A 22,241-nucleotide genomic window follows, 5' to 3' on the forward strand; every position below is an offset into this window, starting at 1 on the left:
TCAAGACACAGTGCATTTAATCACAGTTTTATTGAACTTTGTAGTAAATGGTTTGAACAATTAATTTGTGGTAAGTGAAAACAGTCGATCAATATTGGCAACTGATGATTGAACAGATGTATACAGATTCTGAATATGATGTAGGGATGTATACAGCAGTCTCTGAAAATGATGCCAAACTATACAACAATTTTAGTCTCTAAAAAGATGAATGGATGAAAAGGGTGATAGAAAAAAGTGTATTCTCCCTTATTTTGCTGTTAAAGGTAATCTGTCACCTCATTTTTCAGATATAAGCTGCTAAACTGCTGCCACCGCCATTAGGGGCTTATCTATAGCATTCTGTAATGCTGTAGATAAGCCCCCGATGTAACCTTAAAGATGAGAAAAACAAGTTAGATTATACTCACCCAGGGGCGGTCCCGGTTCGGTTCGTGTCTGATGGGTGTCGCAGGTCCGGGTCCGGCGCCTCCCATCTTCATACGATGACGTCCCCTTTCTTGCTTCTGTCGCGGCTCCGGCGCAGGTGTACTGATTTGCCCTGTTGAGGGCAGAGCAAAGTACTGCAGTGCACAGGCGCTGGGCCCCTCTGACCTCTCCCGGTACCTGCGCACTGCAGTACTTTGCTCTGCCCTCAACAAGTCAGAGAATTACGCCTGTGCAGGAGCCGCGACAGAAGCAAGGAAGAAGATATCATCGCACAAAGATGGGAGGCACCGGACCTGGACCTGCGCCGCCCATCGGACCCGGACCGCACGGGACCGCCCCTGGGTGAGTATCATCTAACTTGTTTTTCTTATCTTTCAGTTTACATCGGGGGCTTATCTACAGCATTACAGAATGCTGTAGATAAGCCCCTAATGGCCGTGGCCGCAGCTTATATCCAAAATATGAGGTAACAGATTCCCTTTAAGTAGTTGCTTCTTCCCTTGATCCCACCGCTGTAGGCTCTTTGACATCACCAACTCCATTTCCTCTACTTCTTCTCCAGTAGTGAAAGTTATCTAGAGAAAGGTTGAACTTGTAAACTCCATACTGACAAGCGTGCCACGTGCACAGCTCAGTCTTCTTCCAGTTTTTTTTCTCCAAAGCTGTCCCCTGAACACATCTCTCGCTTTGAGGTATCTTCTGTGAGGTACAGACCCATAGTCTTTATAAAGACAACAAGTTCCCTTCCATCTACTTTTTATTAAGAGATCATAATTAATTTTTACAGCTATACTTCTGCCTTCCACACTAAATAATTAGCTTTAAAGAACTCTACTACAAACTCCTTTTATTTTTCCGTAGGAACTAATACTCTAGTTAAGCTTAGCCATGTCAAACATGTATTTTGATATAGAACATCCTGGGTGTTCATTGCTGTTATAACTTCTGTGCTCTAATGTTTGTAGCCAGACTGAAACGATAAATTAGTAATGTAGAAGATATCCAAGAAGTATCGTTCCTCCTTGCGGAAATTGACATGCTAAGCATTCCAAGATGAGGAGATTTAAAGACGCAATGCTCCTCTGGGAAATATGCAAATTGGCTCTTCAGAGAGGAAGAGAACTAGAACTCTAGTGCCATCTATTGGAAGTAGCAATCCTAACAGTCAATGTTGATCCTTTAAAGAGCCTTTGCCACATGACTTAGGATAATAGCCAAACCAGAATCTCAATTTGCAGACACTGTGTTTTGGGGTACTGCCCCTCGTCAGTGCAAAGTGGAGATCTGGTTTGGCTGTGTGAGAGGCGTTCGATAATGTAGAAGATAAAATATTTTACTTTTTCCATTATCACTTTCAGTGTTGGAATTAGGTGGGAGTGGTAGGCAAACTAGGCAATTTCCCAGGGTTCCCATCCTCGTGTGAACCCCTAGTAGTAGCAGGCAAAGGGGGTGTTTGCTCCAGGCCAATACACACAGAGGGGCCTGAAAGCAGGTTGCGTGATGCAGTGATGGACAGGAGGCAGAGCAAGGGTTAAAAATTTTACTTTAACAATGAGATACTCCACGCAGAGAGGTAAACAGTTAAATAAGGGAATAACCAGTTCAAAACATAAATAGTATGCAGGGTTAAAGAACAGTAGAAAAGGTATTAACAGTTCTTGTTGGGTCAACTTTTCCTGTCAGTAGTTTCTAAGGATGTGGTGGATCACAAAGCAAGTGATGGAGCCCACAACTGTTGTGAATTCTGTGGCTGAATTCACTCCTGTGGTCACAAGGGGTACTGCAGCTTCTGAGCTTCCTCCCTCAGGTGTTCTGGTGAGCTCGTTAACTGCTTCATTACTTAACTCCGCCTGATGCTGCTATCCTTGCTCCTTGTCAATGTTTCAGTCTTGGATCTGAGCTTCTCCTGATTGTTCCTGTGACCTGCTGCTCTGTATAGCTAAGTGCTTTTTGTTTTTTTGTTGCTTTTTTTCTGTCCAGCTTGTCTTTTGTTTTGCTGGAAGCTCTGAGACGCAAAGGGTGTACCGCCGTGCCGTTAGTTCGGCACGGTGGGTTTTTTTTGCCCCCTTTGCGTGGTTTTGCTTTAGGGTTTTTTGTAGACTGCAAAGTTCGCTTTACTGTCCTCGCTCTGTCCTAGAATATCGGGCCCCACTTTGCTGAATCTATTTCATCCCTACGTTTTGTCTTTTCATCTTACTCACAGTCATTATATGTGGGGGGCTGCCTTTTCCTTTGGGGAATTTCTCTGGGGCAAGTCAGGCCTATTTTTCTATCTTCAGGCTAGCTAGTTTCTTAGGCTGTGCCGAGTTGCCTAGGTAGTTGTTAGGCGCAATCCACAGCCGCTTTTAGTTGTGTTTAGGATAGGATCAGGTGTGCAGTCTACAGAGTTTCCACGTCTCAGAGCTCGTTCTTGTATTTTTGGGTATTTGTCAGATCACTGTGTGCGCTCTGATCACTAAGCACACTGTGTTTCTGGATTGCCTTCATAACACCTGTCATTAGCAAACATAACAGTACAAGGAGCCAACTAATGATTCTCAATAGAGGGAAAGAAAAAGTTCTGACATCATTTTTTTTTTTTTCTGCTCTGTGTTCACTTTTTTTTTTTCCCCTAGACATTTGGGTGATTCTGGACACAGGTGTGGACATGGATATTCAGGGTCTGTGCTCTTCAATGGATAATCTCGTTATAAATGTACAAAAAATTCAAGATACTATTGATCAGAAATCTATGTTAGAACCAAGAATTCCTATTCCTGATTTGTTTTTTGGAGATAGAACTAAGTTTCTAAGTTTCAAAAATAATTGTAAGCTATTTCTGGCCTTGAAACCTCATTCTTCTGGTAATCCTATTCAACAGGTTTTGATTATTATTTCTTTTTTGCGCGGCGACCCTCAAGACTGGGCATTTTCTCTTGCGCCAGGAGACCCTGCATTGAGTAGTGTCGATGCGTTTTTCCTGGCGCTCGGATTGCTGTACGATGAGCCTAATTCAGTGGATCAGGCTGAGAAAAATTTGCTGGCTTTGTGCCAGGGTCAGGATGATATAGAAGTATATTGTCAGAAATTTAGGAAATGGTCAGTACTCACTCAGTGGAATGAATCTGCGCTGGCAGCTTTGTTCAGAAAGGGTCTCTCTGAGGCTCTTAAGGATGTCATGGTGGGATTTCCTATGCCTGCTGGTTTGAATGAGTCTTTGTCTTTGGCCATTCAGATCGGTCGACGCTTGCGCGAGCGTAAATCTGTGCACCATTTGGCGGTACTGCCTGAGGTTAAACCTGAGCCTATGCAGTGCGATAGGACTATGACTAGAGTTGAACGGCAGGAATACAGACGTCTGAATGGTCTGTGTTTCTAGTGTGGTGATTCCACTCATGCTATTTCTGATTGTCCTAAGCGCACTAAGCGGTCCGCTAGGTCTGCCGTCATTGGTACTGTACAGTCCAAATTCCTTCTGTCCATTACCTTGATATGCTCTTTGTCGTCGTTTTCTGTCATGGCGTTTGTGGATTCGGGCGCTGCCCTGAATCTGATGGATTTGGATTATGCTAAACGTTGTGGGTTTTTCTTGGAGCCTTTGCGGTGTCCTATTCCATTGAGAGGAATTGATGCTACACCTTTGGCCAAGAATAAACCTCAATACTGGGCCCAGCTGACCATGTGCATGGCTCCTGCACATCAGGAAGTTATTCGCTTTCTGGTGTTGCATAATCTGCATGATGTGGTCGTGTTGGGGTTGCCATGGCTACAAACCCATAATCCAGTATTGGATTGGAATATCATGTCGGTATCCAGCTGGGGTTGTCAGGGGGTACATGGTGATGTTCCATTTTTGTCGATTTCGTCATCCACCCCTTCTGAGGTCCCAGAGTTCTTGTCTGATTATCAGGATGTATTTGAAGAGCCCAAGTCCGATGCTCTACCTCCGCATAGGGATTGTGATTGTGCTATCAATTTGATTCCTGGTAGTAAATTCCCTAAAGGTCGATTATTTAATTTATCCGTGCCCGAACATGCCGCTATGCGCAGTTATGTGAAGGAATCCCTGGAGAAGGGACATATTCGCCCATCGTCATCACCACTGGGAGCAGGGTTCTTCTTTGTAGCCAAGAAGGATGGTTCGCTGAGACCGTGTATTGATTACCGCCTTCTTAATAAGATCACTGTTAAATTTCAGTATCCCTTGCCATTGTTATCTGACTTGTTTGCTCGGATTAAGGGGGCTAGTTGGTTCACTAAGATAGATCTTCGTGGTGCGTATAATCTGGTGAGAATCAGGCAAGGAGATGAATGGAAAACTGCATTCAATACGCCCGAGGGTCATTTTGAGTATCTAGTGATGCCGTTCGGACTTGCCAATGCTCCATCTGTGTTTCAGTCTTTTATGCATGACATCTTTCGTGAGTATCTGGATAAATTCCTGATTGTTTACTTGGATGACATTTTGATCTTCTCAGATGATTGGGAGTCTCATGTGAAGCAGGTCAGAATGGTTTTTCAGGTCCTGCGTGCTAACTCTTTGTTTGTGAAGGGATCAAAGTGTCTCTTCGGTGTGCAGAAAGTTTCATTTTTGGGGTTCATCTTTACCCCTTCTACTATCGAGATGGATCCAGTTAAGGTCCAAGCCATCCAGGATTGGATTCAGCCGACATCTCTGAAAAGTCTGCAATAGTTCCTGGGCTTTGCTAATTTTTATCGTCGCTTCATCTGTAATTTTTCTAGCATTGCCAAACCATTGACCGATTTGACCAAGAAGGGTGCTGATTTGGTTAATTGGTCTTCTGCTGCTGTGGAAGCTTTTCAGGAGTTGAAGCGTCGTTTTTGTTCTGCCCCTGTGTTGTGTCAGCCAGATGTTTCTCTTCCGTTCCAGGTCGAGGTTGATGCTTCTGAGATTGGAGCAGGGGCGGTTTTGTCACAGAGAGGTTCTGATTGCTCAGTGATGAAACCATGTGCTTTCTTTTCCAGGAAGTTTTCGCCCGCTGAGCGTAATTATGATGTGGGCAATCGAGAGTTGCTGGCCATGAAGTGGGCATTCGAGGAGTGGCGTCATTGGCTTGAAGGAGCTAAGCATCGCGTGGTGGTATTGACTGATCATAAGAACTTGACTTATCTCGAGTCTGCCAAGCGCTTGAATCCTAGACAGGCCCGTTGGTCGTTATTTTTTGCCCGCTTCGACTTTGTGATTTCGTACCTCCCGGGCTCTAAAAATGTGAAGGCGGATGCTCTGTCTAGGAGTTTTGTGCCCGACTCTCCGGGTTTATCTGAGCCAGCGGGTATCCTCAAGGAAGGAGTCATTGTGTCTGCCATCTCCCCTGATTTGCGGCGGGTGCTGCAAAAATTTCAGGCGAATAAACCTGATCGTTGTCCAGCAGAGAAACTGTTCATCCCTGATAGGTGGACTAATAAACTTATCTCTGAACTTCATTGTTCGGTGTTGGCTGGTCATCCTGGAATCTTTGGTACCAGAGAGTTAGTGGCTAGATCCTTCTGGTGGCCATCTCTGTCACGGGATGTAGGTACTTTTGTGCAGTCCTGTGGGATTTGTGCTAGGGCTAAGCCCTGCTGTTCTCGTGCCAGTGGGTTGCTTTTGCCCTTGCCGGTCCCAAAGAGGCCTTGGACACATATTTCGATGGATTTCATTTCTGACCTTCCCGTTTCTCAAAACTTGTCAGTCATTTGGGTGGTCTGTGATCGCTTTTCTAAAATGGTCCATCTGGTGCCCTTGGCTAAATTGCCTTCCTCCTCTGATTTGGTACCTTTGTTCTTTCAGCATGTGGTTCGGTTGCATGGCATTCCTGAGAATATTGTTTCTGACAGAGGTTCCCAGTTTGTTTCAAGGTTTTGGCGAGCCTTTTGTGGTAGGATGGGCATTGACCTATCCTTTTCCTCGGCTTTCCATCCTCAGACTAATGGCCAGACCGAACGAACCAATCAGACCTTGGAAACATATCTGAGATGTTTTGTTTCTGCAGACCAGGATGATTGGGTGTCCTTTTTGCCGTTGGCTGAGTTCGCCCTTAATAATCGGGCCAGCTCGGCTACCTTGGTCTCTCCATTTTTCTGCAATTCTGGGTTCCATCCTCGTTTCTCTTCAGGACAGGTTGAGTCTTCGGACTGTCCTGGTGTGGATTCTGTGGTGGATAGGTTGCAGCAGATCTGGACTCAGGTAGTGGACAATTTGATCTTGTCCCAGGAGAAAGCTCAACTTTTCGCTAATCGCAGACGCCGTGTGGGTCCCCGACTTCGTGTTGGGGATCTGGTTTGGTTATCTTCTCGTCATATTCCTATGAAGGTTTCCTCTCCTAAATTTAAACCTCGTTTTATTGGTCCGTATAGGATTTCTGAGGTTCTCAACCCTGTGTCTTTTCGTTTGACCCTCCCAGACTCCTTTTCCATACATAATGTATTCCATAGGTCGTTGTTGCGGAGATACGTGGCACCTATGGTTCCATCTGTTGAGCCTCCTGCCCCGGTTTTGGTGGAGGGGGAATTGGAGTATATTGTGGAGAAGATTTTGGATTCTCGTGTTTCTAGACGGAAACTCCAGTATCTGGTTAAATGGAAGGGTTATGCTCAGGAAGATAATTCCTGGGTTTTTGCCTCTGATGTTCATGCTTCCGATCTTGTTCGTGCCTTTCATGCGGCTCATCCTGGTCGGCCTGGGGGCTCTGGTGAGGGTTCGGTGACCCCTCCTCAAGGGGGGGGGTACTGTTGTGAATTCTGTGGCTGAATTCACTCCTGTGGTCACAAGGGGTACTGCAGCTTCTGAGCTTCCTCCCTCAGGTGTTCTGGTGAGCTCGTTAACTGCTTCATTACTTAACTCCGCCTGATGCTGCTATCCTTGCTCCTTGTCAATGTTTCAGTCTTGGATCTGAGCTTCTCCTGATTGTTCCTGTGACCTGCTGCTCTGTATAGCTAAGTGCTTTTTGTTTTTTTGTTGCTTTTTTTCTGTCCAGCTTGTCTTTTGTTTTGCTGGAAGCTCTGAGACGCAAAGGGTGTACCGCCGTGCCGTTAGTTCGGCACGGTGGGTTTTTTTTGCCCCCTTTGCGTGGTTTTGCTTTAGGGTTTTTTGTAGACTGCAAAGTTCGCTTTACTGTCCTCGCTCTGTCCTAGAATATCGGGCCCCACTTTGCTGAATCTATTTCATCCCTACGTTTTGTCTTTTCATCTTACTCACAGTCATTATATGTGGGGGGCTGCCTTTTCCTTTGGGGAATTTCTCTGAGGCAAGTCAGGCCTATTTTTCTATCTTCAGGCTAGCTAGTTTCTTAGGCTGTGCCGAGTTGCCTAGGTAGTTGTTAGGCGCAATCCACAGCCGCTTTTAGTTGTGTTTAGGATAGGATCAGGTGTGCAGTCTACAGAGTTTCCACGTCTCAGAGCTCGTTCTTGTATTTTTGGGTATTTGTCAGATCACTGTGTGCGCTCTGATCGCTAAGCACACTGTGTTTCTGGATTGCCTTCATAACACCTGTCATTAGCAAACATAACACACAACGGCTGGAGTGGTGATTGTCCGATAAGGTCCTGAAGGCAACGACGATCCATTTTCTGGCAGCATTTGTTGGTCTCCGATACCTTCCGCTGAGCCCCTAGTCCATATACTGATGGGGCTGGGGAAGCATGGGCCACTGCACTATCTGAGCTCACCGTATTCTGGCAAATATAGACTGGTGAATCAGGGCACAGATGGCAGTTCTGTACCCGGTCTCTCTTAGGCAGCGCGCACACAGTGTTCACGGGCCCGGAGCATTTGGCACCTTGCTTCATGGTGACCGATGGGCACACTGCACACCTCTCCCCACAGTTTCTGTCAGCGGTATCGGTGATGCTTAGTCACACCCCCTGCTTCCGCCTGCAAGGATTGGTCCGGTCCCTTAAGCTTTACCCCCGGAAAACAGAGGAGACAGCCCCGACAATTCTGGAACCGACACAGAACAGGTATCCATGGCACGGTCCCTCTTCTTACAGGCCCACCTGGAGTAACCATCAGTTACAACTATATCGTTAAACTCTGCTGTAGAGCTGAGAGACATGGTCTCCCTGCATTACTTCTTGGCATTCTCTAAGCTTCAAGTTGCTTTACACTTGTTGCCTAAAGATCGCTGGGAGATTGTATAGGATGTCAGGTGATCTGATGTCACTATGACACTTCGCCCTCATACTTGGATGCTTGGACTCTGGGATAGGTGAGTAAAGAGGGGTTTAATTTTTATTGTTTAAGTCAGTACTGGGACCACAGTCTCAAACCTTACCATTAGTAACACACTACTGCTGACGCTAGTACATGTCCAGGCCCGGGTCTTCCAGCATGACAATAACCCAGTACACACAGCCAGGATAACTAAGGAGTAGCTCCGTAAGAAGCATTTTAAGGTCCTGGAGTGGCCGAGCCAGTCTCCAGACCTGAACCCAAAAGAAAATATTTGGAGGGAGTTGAGACTCAATAATGCCCAGCGACAGGCCCAAAACCTGAAGGATCTGGAGAAGATCTGTATGGAGGAGGGGGCCAAAATCCCTGCTGCAGTGTGTGCAAACCTGGTCAAGAATTACAGGAAACGTCTGACCTCTGTAATTGCGAAGAAAGGTTTCTCTACCAAATATTACGTTTTTCTTTTCTTTTGTATTAAATACTTTTTTTTCATGCAATAAACTGCAAATAATAATCATGCAATAAAAATTACAGACCTCTCCATTCTGTCTGGGAGTTAACAGTGTGAGACATGTAATGACTGTCAGCCTGATCTCCTGATCTACATGTTTTACACTGGTACCTCCTACTTTCATTTAAAATAAGCTCTGGAGTCAGAATCTCAGGAAGATCTATTTCTGGCCCATAGATCTGAACAGCTGATTTTTATATTAAGAAGAAATGTGGTTTTCTCTGGAACAAAACACTGGATCACAACTATCAAGGTATCATTTTATTCCCCTTTCTATGTCCTGCACTCCCATATAGCCGGCTTAGGAGTGTTGATCCTACTGACAGATTCCTTTTGACTCAATTTTTTGGAGCAAGTGACAGGTCCTTTAAGTTATGTAACCTGAATAAATATCCTCCGCCTTTAAGCTGTGTGCACACATTGCGTTCTTTTTGCGTTTTTCGCTATAAAAACGCAATAAAAATGCATAAAAAATGCAGACATATGCATCCCATCAATTATAATGCATTCTGCAATTTTTGTTCACATGATGCGTTTTTTCAGTGAAAAAACGCATCATGTTCATTAATTTTGCGGATTTTTTGCGTTTTTCCCGCTATTTAACGCATTGGGAAAAAACGCACAAAAAAACGCGTCAAAAACGTGAGAAAAACGCATGCGGATTTATTGCAGAAAATGTCCGGTTTTCTTCAGGAATTTTCTGCAAGAAATCCTGACGTGTGCACATACCCTTAAGTGTTGTGCTCATATATGCAAGATAGTATTGCAGCCCAACGATCTTATATACTATATATGGAGGCCTCCTGGCTGTCAAGACAGTTGATGAGGGATAATAGGATCAGGACATTAGAATTTCAACACCGATGAACCTGGCATTGCCCTTTTCTTCTCAGCCCAATAAAATCACATGAGCGGTTAGCCGAGTTGAGCATTGTGTGTATGGGATAGTCATTGAGAAATTATTTTCTGCTGAACAAATGTTAGTCCAAAAGCCATTGGCAAGCTTAACGTTGAAGGAAAGGGGTGATTTTAACTATAGCATCAATTGGCACAATTTAACAATGAGGTTTTAGCAGAAAAATGTTGCATCATTGTCATTTGGAAAGAAGTTGGATATGTCTGAAATCAGACTGAAACTGCAATTGTCAGAATGGTCAAAAATGTGTTCAGCTTTGTGAAGATATGATTATTCTCCAATCAATCATTCAAAGGTTGTTCAACCATTGACCTACTTCAACTTAATGTATATGGCCATCTTTACTCCTTTACAGGAGCCGTCCATGAAAGATTGGTGGTGACACAATCAGAGAACGTGACAGCAGAAGCTGGAAAGTCGGTGACCATCACTTGCTCATTTACATCTAAGTTTACAGCCTACTCTGTGACATGGTCCATAGGGTGCAATAGCACTGAGAACCTTCAAATTAGCCCATGTTACCAGAGTAGGGTAAACACCTCCTTCCCAGATGCTGTCCAGATTCCACAAAGCTCGCAAGTACCCACCTATAAGGGGAAGACAACAATCACTATCCACAACCTGATGGAGACCGACTCGGGAACGTTCTGCTGTCATATAAGGTCTGGTCCTGATACTGGAACTGGAGCTGGAACCAGACTGAAGGTCACTTCAAGATCATCTTCTTCAGGTATTTTATGACTAGTAGTTTATAAACAACAAATAGTAATTAATCATAGCCTTTTGGACATGTGCACTCCCACTCCCATTAGCCACAAGTGATTTTAAGCAGATTAGCTGGTCCATTCCTGCTCCATAAATTTTAGGCTTCTTTGCCCAGGGAGGTGACATATCGGGACAGCGACTCAATTTACGAAGGACGCCTTGATGTGGCAATTGGGCTCACATATATTGGCCAATTGCAATTTTTGCAGATAAATATTTAATGCTTACATTATATAGCGCTTTTCCATTTTTTTCCTATGGCAGCAATGCCGTTACAGTGTTCTAGAGTAATCCTTCTTTAAAAAAAAAACAAGAAAGAAAACCGACTAAAAGTCCAAAGTATAAAAATGTGAATAATTTTATTACTTTGCCATGTTAAAAATGATCAAAAAGATCAAAAATACATAGGGTAATAATTCAATAAATTAGCATAATACATTTGCATGCTACAAAAAGGGACGCATTTAACCAGGATATGTAAAATAGATGTGGGAATGTCACAATGTGCAATAATACCAAAATACATAGAAATGCAAAAATATATAAAAAATATCAACAAGTGTAAAAAATGATATAATATATAGGACACAAAAATTATATATAGTGCGTATAATAAACATCCATTAAAAAGTAAAGTGCAAAAAGTGCAAAAACCGCAAAAATACACAATTGTGTAAGTGTCCACAACAGCCAAAACTCGCTGAATATAAAAGTAATTAAGTGACAAAGCTAGGATTACACCACCAGGTCTCAGTGTATCCACATCTTGTGCTGAATGACCGGGAATGAACATCCAAAACCAAATGGTATAATATAAATAAATAAAAAAAGTGTTCTTAAGTGACTTACACAATATTTTGATGTATTCTTGGTCTCCTGAATAGGCGCCCTCCCCAACGCGCGTTTCGGCACGCTGCCTTCGTCAGGGTGTGGCGCCCATAGGAGAGAGGTGGGTTTATATATCATACACATATATATCATACACAGCCAATCACGATCATAGGGGTGTGTAACATGTATCCAATCAGAGCACAAAATCATGCCCGGAAGAAATTCGTGCTCATAATCTAATTAACATACTCACGGGTAGATAATTTGCTCATGGGCACAAGCATCATGACCCATTCAAGTCATGTGATATAAAAGCGAGCATCCTTAACAACAAGAGTAGCGGAGATTGCAGAGCGGGAAGCGTAGAGTGACGCGCATGGAACAGGAAGTGACGGGGAGACCGGGCCAGACGCGTCACACAGCCTAGCAACAAGTAAGTTGTTGCCAGGACGCAAAGAGACGCGGCCAAGAGCGGCACCCCCTAATCAAATACAAAACAAAATAATGAGTAATCCTTCTTTGTATATTATGGTGCAACCTTACTATTTGTTGCTTATTTGCATTTTTTTGGTTGGCGCCTGTTCACACCAGTTTAGATGTGCTGGTCCTTTCTTTCTATTGAATAGTAGTTTATAAAGGTATCCATTCTGATGTAAATGTAGCTGGATCTAGGGTTCTTAGACTACCCTGGGTCCCAGGAAGGCAAAATAATAATAATAATTTATTTTAATAATAATCATTTTATTTATATAGCGCCAACATATTCCGCAGTGCTTTAAATAAAATAAAATAAAAACAACTTGAGAAATAAGAAATTTGCTACAAAAGGACGGAGACCTGAACCCATTTAGAATCAAGATTGTAGTGAAATTCTTTCTAGTTCAGTACAATTATGGTGAAACCAAATTTTAATAGATTTTTTTTAATTAAAGCGATGATGACAAATCTTTAAAGTTTGTTAAAAAAAAATTAGTAACACTATTTTTCTGTCTTTGGAGCTGTGCGGTGGCTTGTTTTTGCGTGGTAAGCTGATTCCAATTTGATATATATTTGACTTTTTGATCACTTTTCATTCCACTGTTTTGGGAAGGAGCAGTAATATCAAACACTTTTATTTTTTAATTTTTAAAAAACTTTATTTTTCTTAAATGTATTATTAAGCTCTTTTAGGAGACTTGAAACTGGAATTATCTAATCTCCTTTGCTATATACTGCAATACTAAGTATTGCAGTTTATAGTGAAAATCTGTCCCCTAAGAATCTTAACCTGTGGCTGAACTTTATAGAAGCGAAAAGAAAGCCCCGAGATGCCATGGTTATGTAACAAGGTGGCACGGGGTGGTAGTCATGGGCGAGTCCATTAAAGCACAGCCAGTGAGCACCCCGGCCCCTTGCACATAGATAGACAGTTCAAGTCCCAGCCCTATGGCACAGTTGATTACCTCTGTCACTCGGTTGATCTCCTTGCTGGAACAGAGTCCTCTGGATGCACCACACATCACACGTTTTAGAGCCCAACAGTGGCAACTTGTTAAATGAAGATGAAGTGGAGAAGAAGATAACAATTTCTGAGCTGTCCCTATTCAAAGATGCTGTTCCATCAGCAACAGCAGAAGTATCAGCTCCCAATCGGCTCCTGGGAGCTAACAGTCTCTTGGAGGGCACCTCCTTAGTCCTAGCGCCTATTCTTATTGCCCGACAGTGCTGTGGCAATCCTTTCCCCAGCCGGGGGTCCTTTCTGTCCTAGACGGGGACACACATCCTGCCATGGGCAGACCTGCCCGAGCTCTGGTCAGAAGCAGGAAATTGCTTCCTTGTAAGTCGCCTAGTCTGGCCCCTTTATTAACTCAACTCTCTCTGTCCCTAAGCTTGTGTATGACAAACACAGCACATCACAACATACATAGCATAAGAACAGGCATAACAAACACAGCACATTACATATTAATACACGACATTACAGTTTAAGCATAAATGAACCATCCGGGTGCCGCATGAGACACAAGTGCCTGAAATATAGAGGAAGAAGGCAGTTGAAACTCATATATTTTATAGAGTCATTACAAACAGAGTGATCTATTTCAAGTGTTTATTTCTGTTAATGTTGATGATCATGGCTTACAGCCAATAAAAATCCAAAAATCGTTATCTCAGTAAATTAGAATAATTAACAAAAAACAATTGCAAAGGCTTCCTTAAGGTACCGTTACACTAAGCGACTTACCAACGATCACAACCAGCGATACGACCTGGCCGTGATCGTTGGTAAGTCATTGTGTGGTCGCTGGGGAGCTGTCACACAGACAGCTCTCTCCAGCGACCAACGATCAGGGGAAAGAATTCGGCATCGTTGAAACTGTCTTCAACGATGCCGAAGTCCCCGGGTAACCAGGGTAAATATCGGGTTACTAAGTGCAGGGCCGCGCTTAGTAACCCGATATTTACCCTGGTTACCATTGTAAAAGTTAAAAAAAAAAAAAAAAAAACACTACATACTCACATTCCGATGTCTGTCATGTCCCCCCACGTCAGCTTCCCGCAATGTCTGTGTCAGCGCCGGCCGGCCGTAAAGCAGACCACAGCGGTGACGTCACCGCTGTGCTCTGCTTTACGGCCGGCCAGCGCTGACACAGTCAGTGCGGGAAGCTGACGCTGGGGGACGTGACAGATACCGGAATGTGAGTATGTAGTGTTTTTTTTTTTACTTTTACAATGGTAACCAGGGTAAATATCGGGTTACTAAGCGCGGCCTTGCGCTTAGTAACCTGATATTTACCAGTGAACACATCGCTGGATCGGCGTCACACATGCTGATTCAGCGATGACAGCGGGTGATCAGCGACCAAAAAAAGGTCCTGATCATTCCCAGCGACCAACGATCTCCCAGCAGGGGTCTGATCGTTGGTCGCTGTCACGCATAACGATTTCATTAACGATATCGTTGCTACGTCACAAAAAGTGTGATGTTGCAACGATATCGTTAACGAAATCATTATGTGTGAAGGTACCTTAAGTGTTTATAAAGGTGCCTTAATCTGTTTCAGTAGCTCCATGGGGAAGACTGCTGACCTGACAGATGTCCAGAAGGCAGTCATTGACACACTCCACAAGGAAAGTCAATTTTGCATTTCATTTGTAAATCATGTTCCCAGGGTCTGGGGGAAGGAGTGGAGAGGTCACAATCCAAGCTGCTGGAGGTCTAGTGTGAAGTTTCCACAGTCAGTGATGGTTTGGGGAGCCTATCACTGTGCTTGATTGGCCAGCAAACTCGCCCGACCTTAACCCCATAGAGAATATTGTCAAGAGGAAGATGAGAGACACCAGACCCAACAATGCAGACAAGCTGAAGGCTGTTATCAAAGGAACCTGGGCTTCCATAACACCTCAGAAGTGCCATATGGCTGACTTGGGGAGACGTCTCTATTTTCACAGAATCCTCTTCTGGCGATTCCTATTCTGGATCCCTCTGATCACTCTGGTTCCCACTCCAAGCTGACTTAGGATCTCCTCTCGGAACTTTCCAGATAATGTTACCGGCCGGATCAGCCTTTCTGGGATTTCGTGGAGCTTACAGGATTCTCTCCACCAGCAGAGCCAAGTATTCTACAGTGTTTCTAGTCTGTCAATATGGGTTGTCCTCTGGTCCTGGATTGACGGCATTCAGGCCACCAGGTGTTGTGACAGGAGAATCCCTGTATAGGGGTACACCTTGCCCGGTGCTCCACTATGTGCTACAGTGCCATGATCCAGAGGTTTCTTCCCTCTTACACCTTTTCCCTTTTTTAATCTTGTTAATAAATATCATTTGGTTTATGAGATCCACTCTCCTATCTTTTGAGTATTGCGTATACAGCGGCAACTGCAACATCAGTGGTCTAGTGAGTCCACTATACTTTATCATGCCCTGTGGTCATAACACATGCCACGCTGCATTGATACTGTCCTTGAAGCAAAAGGAGCTCAAACCAAGCATTGAGTGCATTTACTGAACATACGCATTTTAGATTTTAAAATCATCTATTTTTGAAGCTGGTGTTATAAAGTATTCTAATTTACTGAGATAATGACTTTTGAGTTTTCATTGGCTGTAAGCCATAATCATCAACATTAACAGAAATAAACACTTGAAATAGATTACTCTGTAATGACTCCATATAATATATGAGTTTCACTTTTTGTATTGAAGAACTGAAATAAATTAACTTTATGATGATATTCTATTTTTGTGAGATGCACTTGTATGTTATATAGCCAGTCTTTGTTTATGCACAGTAAGTTGAGACTCATCATTGTCTTTGAAAATGAAATGGAGGCACATCATGGTCTCTGTACAGGAATTAGATACTTGTCTTTCTGCTCCTGCGCTCCTGTTTCTATAGCTGCATTGAGGCATAACAGACAGTCAGGATTTCAGGTCAGGGCAGGTACAGTGCTAGCTGGGAGGTGTTGAAAATAATGTAGTACCTGTAGTGTAACATGGCTCAAGAGGTTGCTGTGGGTGAGGTACTCATGCTTTGCGCGCTACGAAAATGGTGGTCCTAGCAGGATGAGTGGACTTTAGCTGAGATGACGAGACGCCCTTGCAGACCGTATGGGGTGATTGTTTTCAGCCGAACAGGACCAGGTGTTGCAGAGTCCAATGAGGTCATAGTTAATAAATAAACATATTTTTACTGAAAAATAACTTCTGAGAAACTATATATGCAGCGCCCCAGAGACCTGGTCGTTGCAGTAATGTCACTCTGCCACTAAAAGGAGTGATGGTATGTCTGATGGCACTAAAGGAGTCCACCTGACCAGGTATCACAGTCACACACTACATTTCACACTGCGGCCACCAGGGGGAGCAAAAGGTTCTATTTATTAGGCCACTCCTCACACTTTGGTAAAACTGGGGGTTGGATAGGAAGTTAGTCAGAAGCTGGCTGGGTTTTGTCCAGGCAACATCCCGTGGCAGGGGGTGTTGCGGGGAAGATTCATAGGGGTCCCTTTCAGGCGTGGGAACCTGGCAGTGACTTAGCGCGCATGGGAACCTGGCAGTGACTTAGCGACAAGGACAGATCATTACAGAACCGCGCCTGCACTACCTTGCGGCGGTTTCTAAAGAAAGGACACGAAGCGAAGTATATTGTGGAGAAGTGAGAAACGAGATCAAAGCACAAAGGAGAACCCGTAGGAGTCATGCCCCGAGATCGGCAACATCCTACTGAGGCGCGTAGCCGGTGGCCAGAACGCCGAGGAAGTAACTGACTCCAAGCATTACTTCAAACAGAGGCAGGACAGTTGATTATAGGTTGGCTGTCTAACATACAACACCTAAGAAGACATAGGGGGCAAACGTGGAGAGGGAGGTCTCCAGGGTCCCAGAATAGCTCCGAGCCTACCCGTCATACAGGTGCGTCCTAGCCATAACAAACTGGGGGACGAAGCAGAACATCAGAATAGAAATGACAGTTTTGAGGACTATCCCGAATGCTCAGCAGGGAAGGACTGCAACACACAGGCGCTAGTGGTAGGCACTGATTTCCACCTGCAAATGGAACTCTGGATGTGCCTTCGGACCGGCCAGTCTCAGACAGCCCTGTTAACAGTGCTCTGGATTGAGGATCCTGAAGTCACCAGTAAAGAGGTAAAGAGACTGCAACCCTGTGTCTTCGTTATTAACTGCGCCTCACACCATCGCCACCTACACCACTGGGAAGCCCTGGGGATACACTTCACCTGTGGGAAGGTATACCATCTAGCTGCCATTCCATCACCCCAGCGGACCCCGAAGCAGCGTCGGACGCCCTGACCGAACACCACAGGTGGTGTCACGAACCCTTGACAAACTATCATCAACCCTTTCATTGGACACCCCTTAGCAGGGTCACGGACCAGGTCCCACCACCGTGACAACCCCAGAACTGAAACAGAGAGGACCGGTACCGAGTGACCTGTGGCCCTGTGTCGGGGGCGCTCCAACTTGGCGTCACGAACAGAATCGTACTGAAGCCTGAAGAATCAGGTCATGTGTGCCTTGGAACTGTGATTGAATCGTGTTTGAACTGTGATTTGTTGCCGAGACTGTGTATTGCTATTTGCCGCCAAGATTCCCGCCAAAACCACCGCCATAGCCGCGCCACGAGGAGCGCAGAAGAAAAAGGAGGGCGTGCCATGGGAGGAGACTATTGAAGTGGCGCCAGAAGATCTGACCGCCCCCTCCGATTACTGTTGCGGGAGGACGATCTGTCCGGAAGCAGAGGAGAACCGCCCCCTGATTTGCAATGGCGGGAACCAAGACAAGAAGGAGCTCCACCCCCAGACAATGGAGGAGCAGCGTGTGAGTGCCATCGCAGATTCCGGAGTGGGGATGACGACCAGCGGGTACCCGAACGACGAAGGAGTGATCCTGGCCTGTCCCCGTCAGCCGGAGGTGGACCTGGACTCGAAGCTGCCGCAGCTGGAGGGTTCGGACTTCTTGGAGCCGCGGGCGGAGGAGCCGAGTCAGCCTATTCCAAGCGTGGAGCCAGCCGATGTGAAGCAATGGAGGTCAGAGCCGTCCCCGAGGGCCGCATTGGGAGAACCGCGGTCCGAGCCGCAGCAGACTCCAGTGTCCTCATCAGCGGGACCAACCGACATCGTTTGGACCACTGTTATGATTAGGGAATTCAGTACCACAGTGAACATAGAGGTCAGAGCACATACAGTGATCTGACAATAATCCAAAAACATAGAACGAGCTCTGAGACGTGGGAACTCTGTTGACCGCAATCCCTAATCCTATCCAACAACACTAGAGGCAGCCGTGGATTGCGCATAACGCTACCTATGCAACTCGGCACAGCCTGAGAAACTAGCTAGCCTGAAGATAGAAAATAAGCCTACCTTGCCTCAGAGAAATACCCCAAAGGAAAAGGCAGCCCCCCACATATAATGACTGTGAGTAAGATGAAAAGACAAACGTAGAGATGAAATAGATTTAGCAAAGTGAGGCCCGACTTTCTGAACAGAGCGAGGATGAGCATTGATTTTCCATGGTATGCACTGACTTTACCCAGCTCTCCCTGGCTTCTGAATGTCTCTGTATACTGCATTGATTTTCCATGGTATGCACTGACTTTACCCAGCTCTCCCTGGCTTCTGAATGTCTCTGTATACTGCATTGATTTTCCATGGTATGCACTGACTTTACCCAGCTCTCCCTGGCTTCTGAATGTCTCTGTATACTGCATTGATTTTCCATGGTATGCACTGACTTTACCCAGCTCTCCCTGGCTTCTGAATGTCTCTGTATACTGCATTGATTTTCCATGGTATGCACTGACTTTACCCAGCTCTCCCTGGCTTCTGAATGTCTCTGTATACTGCATTGATTTTCCATGGTATGCACTGACTTTACCCAGCTCTCCCTGGCTTCTGAATGTCTCTGTATACTGCATTGATTTTCCATGGTATGCACTGACTTTACCCAGCTCTCCCTGGCTTCTGAATGTCTCTGTATACTGCATTGATTTTCCATGGTATGCACTGACTTTACCCAGCTCTCCCTGGCTTCTGAATGTCTCTGTATATTGCACTGGCTTTTCTATGCTTCCCCTGGATCTGAGTGTCTTGGTGCAGCACATATAATCCTTTTAGTATGCTTTCTTACCTATCAGCTTGTTTTCCATGACCTGTTTTGATGTATCTCATTGTGTGATCCTGGCATCTCTTTGAGTGGTCAGTCTTACCCCTCCCTCACTTTATGACCTTTGCTTAACTCTCTACATCTGGTCTCCCATACCCAGCCACCCCCTCATTCACACCTGATTGCCCTTAACTGGGGATATATTCACATGCAGGAGTCTGCTATAGACTCAGTCTGCTGCAAATCATCTTTTAACTTCCATCTTTTAAATTACATCTTTTTAATTATGATTCTGAATTAGACTGAATTCTAGAATGCATTTGGCTACTCATCACTACTACAATATTATCATCATCTGCACCATCTAATCGAGCTGTTCTCCTCTTCCCACAGGTATGCACTGACTTTACCCAGCTCTCCCTGGCTTCTGAATGTCTCTGTATATTGCACTGGCTTTTCTATGCTTCCCCTGGATCTGAGTGTCTTGGTGCAGCACATATAATCCTTTTAGTATGCTTTCTCACCTATGAGCTTGTTTCCACGACCTGTTTTCATGTCTCTCATTGGGTGATCCTGGCATCTCTTTGAGTGGTCAGTCTTACCCCTCCCTCACTTTATGACCTTTGCTTAACTCTCTACATCTGGTCTCCCATACCCAGCCACCCCCTCATTCACACCTGATTGCCCTTAACTGGGGATATATTCACATGCAGGAGTCTGCTATAGACTCAGTCTGCTGCAAATCATCTTTTAACTTCCATCTTTTAAATTACATCTTTTTAATTATGATTCTGAATTAGACTGAATTGGACTGGAATTGACTGGAAGGTAACAGAATACCATCCACTACAATGTTTTGGTTTCTTTTCTCTTTCACCCCCATACTACTTTCCTTCTTACAATCTCCTGCAATCCCTCCACCTAGTAAGGAACTAGTCATTTCTTCCTCCATACTCCCCAGCCATCTCACCTTCTCCTCAGAACTGTTCCTCCACATACAATCCTTTTTATCCAGACACACACGGCCGCATCATGTCCTATCCTGCTCCCACCTTCTAATGATCTGTCTGTTACTCCTCATTGCTGGTGACATATCCCCAAATCCCGGCCCTCCTCAATTCATCCCCACACTCGTTTCTAACCCCCTGCCACGATCCTCCGCACGTTTTCCCAACCACGACAACCTCATACCCATTCATCCAGCCCCCACTCCCCAGCTCCCCCTACTTGGAGCACTATGGAACGCACGCTCCATCTGCAACAAACTGACATTTATCCACGACCTCTTCATCACCAACAAACTCTCCTTCCTCGGCCTCACTGAAACCTGGCTCACCCCCTCTGACTCGGCCTCTCCAGCTGCGCTCTCCTATGGCGGATTCCACCTCTCTCACACCCCTCGCCCCAGCAACAAACGCGGTGGAGGAGTTGGCTTGCTCCTGTCCGACACCTGCTCCTTCACTCCAATCCCGCTACCACCCTCCACTACTCTTCCCTCGTTTGAGGTACACTCTGTCCGCATCTATTCCCCCTCCAACCTCCAGCTGGCTGTCATCTACCGCCCCCCAGAACTAGCCATCTCCACCTTTCTCGACCACTTCACCACCTGGCTACTTCATTTCCTCTCTGTTGACATCCCCACTATCATCATGGGTGATTTCAATGTCCCCATTGACACTTTCACCTCAGCTACCTCTAAACTTTTATCACTGACTGCCTCCTTTGGCCTCACTCAATGGTCCTCTGAGGCCACTCACAAAGATGGCCACACGCTGGACCTCATTTTCACCCGCCTCTGCTCCCTTACTAATCTCACTAACACACCCCTCCCCCTGTCTGACCACAACCTACTGACTTTCTCGTCCCTCTCCTCTCCTAGTGTGCAACCCCCACTCCACAAACTCACTCACCCTCGCAGAAATCTCAAACATCTCAACTTACAATCACTCTCGGAGTCCCTTCTCCCTCTCACAGACATAGCTTCCCTTCATGACACAGATGCTGCTGCCACTTTTTATAACACCACAATAACAACAACACTCGATTCGGCCGCCCCACTCATGCATAGTAAAACTCGTACAATTAACAGGCAGCCCTGGCTGACCAGCCTGACCAAAGAATTGAGACGGGCTTCCAGGATTGCCGAGCGGAGATGGAAGCGATCCCACTCTGCCGACCACTTCACTGCATACAAGCAGTCCCTCGCCAGCTTCAAGTCTGCGCTCACTGCCGCAAAACAAACTTACTTCTCATCCCTCATATCCTCCCTGTCCCACAACCCTAAACAGCTTTTCAACACTTTCAATTCTCTACTCCGTCCCCCCGCACCTCCTCCCTCCCCCCTCATTTCTGCTGATGACTTCGCCTCTTTCTTTAAACAGAAGATCGATACGATCAGAGAAAGCTTTGGCCCACAGCGCCCACTGCCCCTCTTAGCTGCTCAACCCTGCTCCTCCAAAACCAGCTTCTCCACCATGACAGAAGATCAGCTCTCCACCCTCCTGTCAAGATCACACCTCACCACCTGCACGCTTGACCCGCTCCCATCCCACCTCATCCCTAACCTTTCCACGGTCTTCATCCCAACCCTAACGCACCTCTTCAACCTCTCACTCACAACAGGTGTCTTTCCCTCATCCTTCAAGCATGCCAAGATCACACCCATCCTCAAAAAGCCCTCCCTCGACCCATCCTCTGTGTCTAGCTATCGCCCAATATCTCTTCTCCCTTATGCCTCCAAATTGCTGGAGCAACACGTCCATCTTGAACTGTCCTCTCACTTCTCCTGCTCCCTCTTTGATCGGTTACAATCAGGCTTCCGTTCCCATCACTCAACTGAAACTGCCCTAACTAAAGTCACCAATGACCTACTAACTGCCAGGAGCAAGCGACACTACTCTGTCCTCCTTCTCCTGGACTTGTCTTCTGCCTTTGACACTGTTGACCACTCCCTTTTGCTACAAATCCTCTCATCCCTTGGCATCACAGACTTGGCCCTTTCCTGGATCTCGTCATATCTGACAGACCGAAC

The 22,241-nt window shown here is 45.5% G+C and overlaps 1 protein-coding gene across 1 annotated transcript in view; it reads left to right on the top strand.

Annotated features, from left to right (window-relative positions):
* LOC138667152 (myelin protein P0-like) overlaps nucleotides 1-22,241 on the top strand; it is a 108,347-nt gene that overhangs the window by 4,544 nt on the left and 81,562 nt on the right. The window contains exon 2 of the mRNA XM_069755451.1: nucleotides 10,361-10,735. Coding sequence (XP_069611552.1) covers nucleotides 10,361-10,735 — 375 coding nt within the window. The remainder of the gene's footprint in view (nucleotides 1-10,360; nucleotides 10,736-22,241) is intronic.

Source organism: Ranitomeya imitator, chromosome 2 (genome assembly GCF_032444005.1).
Source record: "Ranitomeya imitator isolate aRanImi1 chromosome 2, aRanImi1.pri, whole genome shotgun sequence".
NCBI lineage: Eukaryota > Metazoa > Chordata > Amphibia > Anura > Dendrobatidae > Ranitomeya > Ranitomeya imitator.